This window comes from Indicator indicator, chromosome 20 (genome assembly GCF_027791375.1).
Source record: "Indicator indicator isolate 239-I01 chromosome 20, UM_Iind_1.1, whole genome shotgun sequence".
NCBI classification, from domain to species: domain Eukaryota; kingdom Metazoa; phylum Chordata; class Aves; order Piciformes; family Indicatoridae; genus Indicator; species Indicator indicator.
In genome coordinates, this window is record NC_072029.1 from 18,210,501 (window position 1) to 18,222,585 (window position 12,085).

A 12,085-nucleotide genomic window follows, 5' to 3' on the forward strand; every position below is an offset into this window, starting at 1 on the left:
ACATTTCATAAGATCTGGGAATAATAAAATTTCAGCATAAGGTCACTTAGTCAAGTGTGTCCTGAACAGAGAACAGACACAGCCAAGATGGTACAGGAATGTCTTTCCTTACACATACAGCAAATTTAAGGGTGTGCCTCAAAAAAAAAAAACCAGCAGTGACAAAGGATTTACCCTGTAGGTGAACACAGGACAAGCTGTGGTATAATTTGAGGAGGAAAACATCCCAAAAAAAATGAACCAAGCTCATTAATTCTGCATTAGTTATGTCACATGGGTAACTGCTCTAATTTAGCAGATACTGCTAAGAATAACAGGGGAAACACTCAATTCTTTGCAGTGCTTTAACAATTAAAACATGCTTCTGCTTTTCTCCAAACAAGGACCAAAGGCAACTGTCTGCCCTCAGAACAAGCATGGGGCAGGGAGAGCTCACAGGCACTCCCCAGTGCTGCAGCACAGGGCAGGGGACATGGTCCCTGGCAGGATGGCTGGGCCTTCTCACAGGGCTGCCAAGATCAATCATTCTCATGGCACTGGACATGAGCAAAGCAGGCAACTCAGTCTGAAGCCTCTGCTCCTGCAGACCCCAGGCAGCCAGGGATTTCACTGGATTTTTAAAACCAAATAAACTCTAGATACTACAGCCACTAAACAGCTTTTAAAAGAATAAGAAATATTTAAGAGGGGATGCAGTGTGAGGCTCAGAGGTCTTATTCCATGCTTGCAATTGAGCCTTCCTGTATTAAACCCTGTCTTGAAATGTGTGGTTTCCTTCTTTTCAGTGCAAGTGCTTACTACACAAAATGCTAGATGCTGCTGCTCATGACTTGAACAGGAACTCCCACACAGTCGTTTTATTTCCCCTTCTGAGGAAGTGCTACAGAAATTCTTTGCTCCTGGTCACAGGCTCCAAACACTGATTGCAAGGATCCAGGTTGTGAAGTGGTGGAAGACCTTGTGTGAAGGACACCGTGGTGTGAAGGCACAGCCAGCAGAGATGACAAAAGAGCAACCAGCTCTCGTGACTCTCCATCACGGCAGCAGGAGGGATTTTGCCAGTCTGGTCCAGAACCACTTTTTGGTGCAAGGGTTGGTGTAATCACAGATGGTGATGAACCTCAGGATACTTGGAAACTCGTTCTTCATGGTTTTGCACTTGACTGGAATCAGCCGTTTGAGACGAGCACCTGAGAGACAAGGCAGAGGATTGCACAGAGCCACAGTCAGATCCTCCATACATTTCCTCCCCACAGCAGCCCACACAAGATCTGGGTTTGCTCCTGACTTTGTGTCTTCTTGTTAATATGCAACTAGCTCCTACCCTGGAGAGCAAGTTTCTGAAGCCCAAGTCCTCTGCTGAGAACACTTCACTCAGATCCAGAGCAGGACCCCATCCTGCACACACAGGGCAGCTTGTGCTGATCCTAGCTGGGAGTGCTAAAGGTCTGCAGGTGTGAAAGAAGAGAGCAGGGTTTCTTGTGGAACACAACATATACAAGTGTGTATGAGGAGAAAGCTCAGAGAGTAAGCTGCTCTGGATGGTTAGCTTTGCTGGGTTAGCCCCAATTCTTTTTCTTCCTACCCTGAGTTACTCTGTTAGGCTGCAGATGTTACCCAACACAGGGCTGCAAGGAATCACTCCACTACCATGAGCTGCTTTTCTGAGGCACACGCAAGGTAACACAACTCTCCCTTTGACTACTACTGCTCCAAGGAGCAGCTCTGCTAAAGAGGAGCCTCTACCCTTCTAATTCTCCATAAGGACACCTGCTACCAGCTAAGCTGGCAAACCAGCTACGACACTGAAGTGATGACACTGAGACCTGGATGAGGCAAATAATGAAGATTTCATAACTGCAGCAGATTCTGAAGTTATTTGTGGAGCTTCCAGAACTTGACACCAGACCCTTCTGTGCAGCCACGTTTTCGCTGCAGCAGGCAGTGTTAGCCCCTCCTGACAGCTGGAACCCTGCAGCACAGACAGCTCAGCTTCTTGCTCATGGTCATGCAGAAGGTCAGCAGCAGGACAAGGAACCACCCCCAGGTCCCTGCCTGCACCATGAAATTACAAAGCCACCATTAGCTTCAATGGCTGCTGCTCAGAGCACTAATCTCTGCTTAGTGAAGGGCATTACACTCAGGGCAAGCCTGTACTGGGTGGACTTTCACACATGTGAAATGCTGATCAGTGGTGACAAGCCAGGTCTGAGACCAGGCTCCCAGTCCTGTAACTATCATTTATTTTCTCCTCTCTCACCTGTATTTATCTGTTTAAACAGAACTGAGATTACCCCTCATCCTGTCCTTGTGCATGCCCAATAGGACAGCATTGATATCAGGGGGAGATGTTAGTGATAAAAATTATAATACAGAATTTTAGATGATCTCACCTGGGGAAAGACTAAGAGCAAATTTGGTCTGAAAATCACATTCATCACTTTCCAGATAATCATCTGAAATGACAACCACCATCCTCCGACACCTAAATGAGAAGCAGTCAGGGAGAAAAAAAAAAATCAAATGTCAGCAGAGGTGCTTCTTGTCCTCACTTGTAGAAGTATGTATTCCTCTGAACTGCTCCAGAGGGGAAATGAACCTGCCAGCCATGTTCCAGCAGGAATCACCTACAGAGCAAGCAGGGCTGGCAGACAGACAACTACGCTACACACAGAAACCTGGTTGCTGACACACACTCCTATACCAAACCCTGAGGAAATGGCCCACATCACCTGTGCAATCTTTATCTGATCCTCTGCCTAGATATCACAAACAATGACCTTTAGTCTTGAGAAGACTGAGAGGAGATCTGATCAATGTCTATCAATATCTGAGGGGTGGGTGTCAAGTGGAGGGGGCCAGGTTCTTCTCAGTGGGTCACAGTGATAAGACAAGGAACAATGGGTTCAAACTAGAAGAGGAGAAACTTCTTTACAGTGAGGGTGACAGAGCACTGGACAGGCTCCTCAGGGGTTTGTGGAGTCTCCTTCTCTGAAGACTTTCAAAACCCACTTGGATGCATTCCTGTGTGGACTATCCTAGGTGAACCTGCTCTGGCAGGGCAGGGGGCTTGGACCTGATGATCTCTTGAGGTCCCTTCCAACCTCTGATATACTGTGACACTGTGAGACTGTGACCTCTTAATTAGCTGCTAACGTGCTGCCTTTATTGACTGAGCACAACCAGTAGGTTTTAATGTTAGAGTGAACTGGACAGAGCTTTACTCTACTGTGAAATCACCTGGTTTCAGAAATTTGAGCTTTAGTCCCCAATTTGTTGTTGTAAACTACATACTGGGCTCTTTAGCCAAGGTTGTCTGTTAACACCAAGCTACCTTCCTCTGAAAGGCCAGTGTTTAAAACACAAATACCTGCCCTGGCACTCTTCACTCCCTATCTAGAGAGCTGCTTTTATACCCTACAGGTCCCACCATGCCTGAGCCCCATAGAGGTCTAAAGGATCCCTGAAGTCAGCGCCAGAGCTGGCACCAGTGCTGTCCCTTCCAACTCCAGGCTGTGGGGTGGAGCTAACTTAACCTGGGTCTGTATTTGTTTCCAGATCACCTCCAGAGATGAGACTGGAAGACATTCCAGCCAAAGCAAAGGGATCAGATATAGACAGCATCACTGCAGTGGCATCTTCCTTGTGAACACAATGATGTGACACATTTGGGAATGCTCAAGTTTTCTGTCTGGAGCATAAAACAAACCCCATAAAGACACCCTTGTGGATTTTTACTGCTTGGCTGGCACCACAGTGCAGAAATGATGGTAAAATGGACTAAATGTTCCATCACACTCAGCTGTCCCAAACAGCCACGGGTCACTTACCTCCTTTCGATAAGTTCTCCGCTGATGGACCACACGCACGTTCCTGGCAAGACATCCCGATCAAATACACACAGCTTCAGTTTGAACTCTGTTTGTTCCAGCTCCCTGATCATCTCCTGGACAAACTGGAGGTCTTTTTGACAGTAGCAGATGAAGGCGTCAAACATCTCTGTTCCATTCCCTGAAACCATTAACAAATTAGCTGTCATCGTCTACCATAAATGAAGTAAATCCTGTAGTTAACTTTGACTAGCTTCCAGACTTTGACTCAGAATCAGGAGTTCCCAGACAAGCTCTGGCCAAACTTATGAAGGTAAATTTAACAATTTACCAGCCAAGCTACCTTCATCCCAGACTCCTGCCACAAGAAGGCTGGAAGAAGGCAACAGGTCTATGCCTGACAGCTTTGGTTCACAGTCCTGGCTATTCACATAACCTCACTTCCTGGCAGTGGTTAGGCAATGGTGGCTGAGATGCAGACACACAGAATCAGTAGAGGCAAGAACATCCAGGGAATGGGAAGAGACAGAGCCTGGGAAGAGATGGAGAGAGCAGAGTAACCCCAGAGGATGCAGCAAGAGTCCTGATGCTCCAGGATTTCACTGGAGTTAGTCATGGACCTAAAACATCCTTGTGGCTCTGGGAACTCATTCTCTAGTTCAGGTCACAGAATCAAAGCCTTCCTACAGGCCCTTCATCAAACAACATCTGCTGGGCTATGAGGAAGGCCATGAAATTCAGAGCCTGCCATTTTTATGGCTAAGAAGTTCCAACCTGAAATCATACCCTGAGTAAATGGCCCTGTTCCCCAAGATGCTAATGGCTGGCAGCTCTTGTTTATTTACCAAATATTAATGTGCTCTATTTTAAGGGCAATGTCTCTTGCAATTAAGTGCCTTAATATTGCTGGATATTTTCCCACTCTGTTGGGTTTCTTTCTCTCTCAATGTCACTACATATATATTCAAGGTTTGATGCCAGTTAAAGCCTTCTACAGTGAGAAAATAGGTCAGGCTCTAAAAGCTGCTGGGAAAGTAGGAACCCAGCAGGCAGATCCAGCCTAGGAAGCATCCAGTCAAGCAGAAGGGTAACTTCCAGGTCAGTCAAACTGAGAGTGCTGCCTTAGGGGTACAGATCTAATCTGGGGGTCATACCAGGCAAAGCTGCCATGTACCAACACCAGCACAATGGTCTAGGGACTTTTGAGGAGGGTTAGTGATGTCCTCACATATAGCACATGTGGACAGCCAAAGTCGTAGAATTGCTTTAGGTTGGAAGGGACCTTTAAGATCATCAAGTCCAACTATTAACCCAGCACTGCCAACTCTACCACTAAACCATGTCCCTCAGCACCACATCTACACAGCTTTTAAATACCTCCAGGGACAGCGACTCCACTGTTGCCCTGGGCAGCCTGTCCCAGGGCTTGACAACCCTTTCAGGGAAGATTTTTTTCTTAATCTCCAGTATAAATGTCCCCTGGTGCAACTTGAGGCTCTTTCCTCTTGTCCTCTTGTCCTCTTGCTTATTACTTGGAAGAACAAACTGACACCCACCTTGCTACAACATCCTTTCAGGTAGTTGTACAGAGCAAGGAGGCCTTCCTTGAGCCTCTTTGTTCAGACTAAACAACCCCAGTTCCTTCAGCTGCTCCCCACAAGACCTGTGCTCTAGACCCCTCACCAGCTTCACTTCCCTTCGACATCTGCCAGCAATTCAACATCTTGCTTGTAGTGAAGGGCCCAAAACTGACAGTGCTCAAAGTGCAGCCTCACAAGTGCTGAGTACAGAGCCCTAGTACTTCCTTACTCCTGCTGGCTACTCTCCTTCTGACCCAAACCAGGAGGAAGTTTGCTTTCTTGGCCACATGAACACGTTTCTAGCTCATCTTCAGCCACTGTCAACCAGCACCCTCAGATTCTTTTCCACCAGGCAGCTTTTCAGCCACACTGCCCCTAGCCTGGAGCACTGCAGGAGGTTGCTGTAGTCAGACCAGGCAGGAGAGCATCTGAAGAGGTGAGCTGACTCATCTTTTTCAGCCTCAGCTGCTGCTCAGTGTCCCAGGACTTTACAGGATGCCCTCTTCCCCAGCACACAGCTGCACACACATAGAGCTGAGCTGCACACACAGCCCAGAATAGAACACAGGCACAGAACTGTTTCCTCTCTCCCCCAACTTCACACCCAGCCATATTTCAAACCCTGCTTCCTTTTTATTCAGGGTGGTTAAATCTACTGAGAACAAGGCAGTGTAGCCAAGGCACTCAGCTCTGACATCCTTCCCCCATGATTCCAACCCCCTGTGCTCTGTGCCAGGCTGTGTTAAGGGACACATTTCTGGGAAGTCTCCTCCCACACGCATCCAGTGGGCTCTGTGCCAGTCTCTTCAGGGCACAGTGTTCCCCAGAGTTATTCTTCCTCTCTGCTCAAGGAAACAGTGAAAATGAAAATGCCTGATGACCACCAGCTACAGTGTTCTGGCCTAGGCTATGAAAAGTCATGGTGGGTAATCAAAGCAAACGGGTTATCTGCACTCCCCATGGGGCTCTGCACGAGCTGAAGGCAATTCCAATAAGGCAATGCAATCCTGGGCACTTACCATAGGGATCATCCCTGGTAGTGATGCCCCTCAGTTCTGATGTCTTTGGCACGCTGCTGTCCACTGCAGGCACTTGGAGCGGCTGCTCAGCCCGCTCCTGCTTCCTCTGCAGGTACTTCTTGCAGTCCTCTTCTGCAAAAATAACCAAGGCAAGAGGCTCTGGTGACAGCAGTTTTACACTGTTGGAGTTCCTTCAAACAGAACAGCTGTCTGTCAAGGGTTAGGGACCCAAACTGCAACACAATTTCATGGTTCAGGTCTATCTGTCTGGATTTTGTGGTACCTGGAATTTCTCTCACCCCTTTTTGAACCTCTTGATGCTGCCTCCACCATCTCCTCTAGCAATTAATTCCTGAAGCCCAGGCTTGCTGTGTAAGGAAGTACTTCTACTTGTTCTAAACCAAACTGCTTCTTTTATCCTTAGTTCTAGGAGCTCCCAGTACATTTCTAACAGCATGCACCAATGTGTATAATAACTCTTAACTCTTCTGTCTGGTCCCATTGTTATGCAATTTGGAGTATTAAAAATCAGAAACTGGGGGCAAATTCTCAACTACAATGCTTCCTATTATCTTTTACTGATAAATGTGGATACACACTACCTGATTTCCACCACCAGCCTTCATCAGCCAGACTTACAGACACCCACCGTGTGCAGGAAAACCATGTAAAATTCTACTGAATTCTACTTATAGTGTAAAAAAGTGAGTGGAGACCCTCTAGATTGCAGGGACAGTGGGTGTGCACTTCTCCTCTGAGGTAACTGTGAACATTTGCTGCTGTGAACTTCCCAAACCAGACAGTAATGATCACAGATCTATGAGAAACAGATTTTGTTTAAAATATGAATAATAAATCTAAATGTTAAGTCTTTGGAGAAGTGACAAGAAACCCTGCAGCCTCTGCCACTCTGCAATGTGCAGTTAGAGAAGAACTTGAAAGTAAAAGCAGATTTGAAACAGAATTAGCAAAAAGATGAAACTCTCTAGAGCCTTAAGACTTAAAACATCCCCAACAAGTATTAATCAGAAAAGTACTGATCACCAGAGGGTTAGGCTGGCACAGCTAAAAATAGCTGGTACAACAGCAGCAGCAGTGTGAAGGATCTCAGGAGATGCAGGATGTGGGTGGCAGCCAGGTGAAGCCTGCTGTAGCCCAGCCCTAGTGAGAAATGAGCAGAACCAGCTCCTGAAGCCCCATCCTCTGCTTCCACCTTAAGAGCTCTGCATCTCGTGACTGAATTATCCTCAATCTAATAAAGCAGCAAGTTGATCAAAGCTTTTCCTGAGGCTGAGGCACTCCCAGTCTGCCTCTCTCCTCCTTCTCCCCAGTCCTGCAATGGAAAGAAGAATCAGCCACACTCTTTTACCAGCCAGAAGATTCAGATTTCAGGTCTTTCCTAACTAAAGCAGAAACTTGGGTCTCACCTCTCTGCCAGCTACTTGTTCCCCAGAGGAGTGATCATTTCATGCCAGGTAAGTCAGTGTCTCTGAAATCATGATTAAAGACACTTTGAATTGGCCAATGTGTTCAGCATGAAAGAGTCAGCACAAATGTACCAAGCCAAAGAGCTTCAAATCCCTAAAGATGCCTGTGCCATGAAGTAAGCTGCTGAGAAAGATCACAGATCAGCTGGAGTGGAAAAGCAGCATCCTGCAGGTGCCTGGCCTGCCACTGTGTAATGGGAAGCTCCTGAATACAGCCCCACTGCACAGTGCAGCCAAAAATGAACTATTCAAGGCCACAAGAGACATCAGTTTTTAGCATCCTAATCATGGCTAAGAATGGAACATGCAGCAAGAAGAGAAGAAATTGGTTCTGCAGCAGAAACAACAAACCAAACATCCTCCAGAGCTGTGCATACCAGTAAGTCAAGGCCAGGCTGGATGAGGCTCTGGCCAGCCTGATGTAGTGTGAGGTGTCCCTGCCCATGCCAGGGGGGTTGGAACTGGATGATCCTTGTGGTCCCTTCCAACCCTGATTCTATGATTCTATGTTTAACTGGGATGCTGTGTCCCAAAGGGGCTTGGGATGCCCACACAAGGGCATGAGGTGCCATTCAACAGGCCTCAGAGTCCAAGAAATCTGTTATGGGCTAGCAGATATGATAATGGACCTACAAATGACCTGGGTCCATCAGGAGATACAGGCCTGTGTGTGGGCAGCTCCTATGATGAAAGCACAGGCTACAAAAACCTCAGCACTGATGTTTTCTGAGCTGAATCCCACTGCAGGCGTCCTAACAGTGCACACAAAGACGCCCATGGCATCAGGAAGTGCCATGCACACAACCATTCCTTTCCTTTCCTTTTGTAAGTGTAAATATCTCTGACTCCTGCAAGAGCTCACAGTGCCAGCAACAGAGTCACAGGACCCAGCTGCAATCCTCAGCCAAAATTAATAAAAGAGAAGAATGGCCATGCTGGGGCTGGCTGAGGGTCCATCTATCCTGGCATCCTGTCTTCAGTACTGGTCAGAACCAGATGCCTAGGGGAGAACATAGAATGAAATAAGTGTACAGTGATATTGTCCTAAAATAATCCATCTTTTGGGTATAATCTACAATCTATTTTTATAATCTCTTTTGGACAGCTTGCAGTTAAGGAATTTCCTGAGCCAAAGATGGTATTTTTATGTTGAATGGCCCTCAGTGGAGCCTTCTTCCAAGAATTTACCCATCTCCTCTTATCAGCATGACCTACCACTGGGCTAAATTTGTGACCTTCCTGATGCTCAGGTTCCTCCCACTCACTCTACTGTTGCCTATTCAGGCTGTGACAAAGACTGTCCACCACACTCCAGTGGGCCAGCTACTGAATTCAGGGCAAGAAGCCTAGGTGATGCTCAATGTTCTTGTGAAGCTGCAGCTGGAAGCTCCTGATATCTGTTATGAACCACTGATTTTTTTTTTTTTTTGTCTTTTCCATAATTGATTCTTCAGAGTGTGTTCTTAAGCAGGAAGAACTGCAGGAGTATGGGGAAGTCCTCCATCACTCTTTGGTCAGGTTCTCTGCATGGATGAATTTCTACATCTTCAGTAACAGGAAATGAGATTCATTATTTCCTCACCAGTAACCCAATAAGCTATATTATACAACACAGGTCTTCAGCAGTCTCTGGAAATCCTTCAGCAATGAATTTCCCCTTCTGCTGGCAGCTGGCTACCCTCTGAATTTCTGGTAATTAAGAATATGAAGCATCCAGAAAAAAAAAAAAAGACATCAAAGCAGCACTAGGACCTTCATACCTCTCACTGACCTATTCCAGTTTTTATTCAGTTTGCAAGGAAAGGTTTTCTCTTCCACTATCCAGCTCCACACGTGCCTCATCTCTCCCTGTAATTATCCTCCTATCACACCAGACTCACACATCAGAGTTTTCACCCTGTCCCTGGTAGGTGCAAGCTGTCTCCTGGCTGATCTGGCCCAAAGCATCCTCTGGCAGGCAGAAACATTACTACTGAAGGTTTGGGTTAGGACAGTGTTCCTGGTTACTCTGCAGGGCTTTATGGTTAGCAGGAATTACAGTGTGCTTCTCCCTTCTCTCCTAGAAACCATGTGAGAGTCCTCTGAAAACACCGAGGAGGGTATGCCACAGCCTGGCATGGGCTTTCCTGCACCTGTGGGATTTTTTTCGTAGCGCACCCTCCCGGGCTGAAGGCAAGCCCAACACAGTGAACCCGCCCTCGCAGGCTTCGAAGAAGCTTAGCTGGGCCCTGCTGCGGCAGAGGGAGGCAAGAGCCGCCCGCGGCGTCCCCAGGTGAACCCCGAGCCCTGGCAAAGTCATGGCCCCTCCCGCCCGCACCACAGCAGCCCCATAGCAGAAGGGGCAGGCTCGGCCCCGGCCTCGGGCTGTCGCAGACCTCGTTGCCCGAGGGTCACGGCCCAGCCCTCGCCGTCCCTCAGGCCGCTCCAGGACCGGGGCCGCTCCGAGGGCAGGGGCCAGCCGGGAAGGGGTGTGGGGGCCGCGGGCGGCCGCCCTGCCTCACCCACGCTGTCGGCCAGGTCGAGAAGGACGTCGTGGCGGCCCAAGCGGCGAAGGAGGTCGAGGAGGTGGCCGACGGTGGCTCCGCCGGGGCAGCGGCACTGCCAGTCCTCCAGAAGGGCGGCGGTAGGGTCGGGCTGCGCCTCCAGCCGCCGGATCTCCAGGTAATCGCAGCCCATCTGCTCCGCCAGCGCCGTCCAGTCGGCGGCCGCCGCCGCCCGTGGGTTGAGATAGAGGCCGAGCCGGCGCCGCACGCCGTAGTTCAGCGCTACCATGGGCACGGCGTGGAGGTCAAGCGGCGACGAGACGGCGACAGAGCCGGGACCGGACCTGGGGCCGGGATCGGGGCCCGCCGGCACCGTGGCCATGGCCGAGCCGCTCTCGCAACTTCCGTCCCGCCGCCCTTTCGCTTTCCCCCTCGCCCCGCCTCGCCGCCGCCTCCCGGCTCTGCGCTTCCCCGGCTGCTCGACTTATGGCCGGCAGGTCTCCAGCGCAGGCAAACCGCCCTGGCCTTCGGCTGCGCAGCCCCCTTAGGGAAGCCGTGGTGCGGGCGGGGGGGAGACGCTTCTGCCACAGAGGGGCTGACCCTGAAGGTCAGAATGGTGGGGGTTGGAAAAGACCTCGGAAGATGATCCGGTCCAACGCCTCTGCTAGAGCAGGATCACCTAGGGTAAATCCCATAGGAACGCGTCCAGGCGGGTTTCCAGTGTCTCCGGAGACTCCCCAACCTCTATGGGCTGCCAGATTTCCTCTGTTCCTCCCAGCATCATCCTGTGATCGCTACATTCCTGCCTAGCCCCCTGCCACAGTGGGATTACTAATGTGGCCCTGTGAGGAGCACCTCTTCAGAATCACTTTGCTTCCTTTTGGTTGTGGTGGCAGCACAATTCCCCCCGCTCTTGGGCCACTCAGTACTTGGTACAACTCCAGCTCTGGGCCACACAACAATGTAGAGAAAGTTGTTTATGGGCTGTGTAAGGCACTGTACCACAAGTTAGTGTCAAGCTGGTCATTCTCAGATCGGTCATTAAATCACTGTTTAATTGTAACTCATATATATATAACTCATTGTGTTAGTAAATTTAGAATTATTGCTAACTCACAACTGTGTCAAACATATTAATGCATGATGCTGGCAGAAAACTTGCTTTAGTGTTCCATGTCAGTTCTTTTCTCAGTTAAGTCCTCAAGCTGTCTATCCATGAAGTGTCCAAAAAGAAGTAACAGCATTATGGAATTATTCTTTAGGAAGGAGGGCCAAATGGATCCCCAGTGGTAATAAATCCAGAGCCATGTCCATACACTGATAGAGGGCAGCTTTTGGATGGAGGAGTTCAAACCTGGGTTCTCCATCTGATGACAGTGCTCCACAACAGCTCAAATATGGCTAACTCCAAATTCCCAAACTCTTCCAGTGAGTACAGCATTCTGCATAAATCCAAAATGCATAAAATGGCCAGAGAATCATTTCAGACTGCTTTTGTTTTTTGGGGGTTTTGTTTGGTTGGTTGGTTTTGCTGCTGAGTACAAAACAGAGTTCTCAGCTACAAACAGAAGAGTTTCTAGCTTCCAGACTGGTACCAAAAGCAGCCTGGGTGCTGCAAGTACCTAGAGGAACTTCCTGTTTCTCCAATGTACACTAACAGAATGTCCTCTCATGTCTCAATTTGTC

At 48.7% G+C, this 12,085-nt stretch overlaps 1 protein-coding gene across 1 annotated transcript; it reads right to left on the reverse strand.

The window, feature by feature from the left end:
- Positions 1-1,035: 1,035 nt before the first annotated feature.
- On the reverse strand, positions 1,036-10,781 carry MYD88 (MYD88 innate immune signal transduction adaptor). Its single transcript, XM_054390108.1, has 5 exons — positions 10,418-10,781; positions 6,430-6,561; positions 3,831-4,011; positions 2,394-2,485; positions 1,036-1,190 (listed from the first exon to the last, which is right to left on the reverse strand). The coding sequence occupies exons 1-5, from the start codon at positions 10,779-10,781 to the stop codon at positions 1,036-1,038; spliced, it is 924 nt and encodes a 307-aa protein (XP_054246083.1).
- Positions 10,782-12,085: the final 1,304 nt, after the last annotated feature.

Coding starts and splice junctions, on each gene's coding strand:
- MYD88 (XM_054390108.1), bottom strand. CDS start 10,781: ATGGCCACGGTGCCGGCGGGCCCCGATCCCGGCCCCAGGTCCGGTCCC. Junction 6,562..10,417: donor CGACCTGGCCGACAGCGTGG/GTGAGGCAGGGC, acceptor TTATTTTTGCAG/AAGAGGACTGCAAGAAGTAC. Junction 2,486..3,830: donor GGAGAACTTATCGAAAGGAG/GTAAGTGACCCG, acceptor CTTCTCATTTAG/GTGTCGGAGGATGGTGGTTG.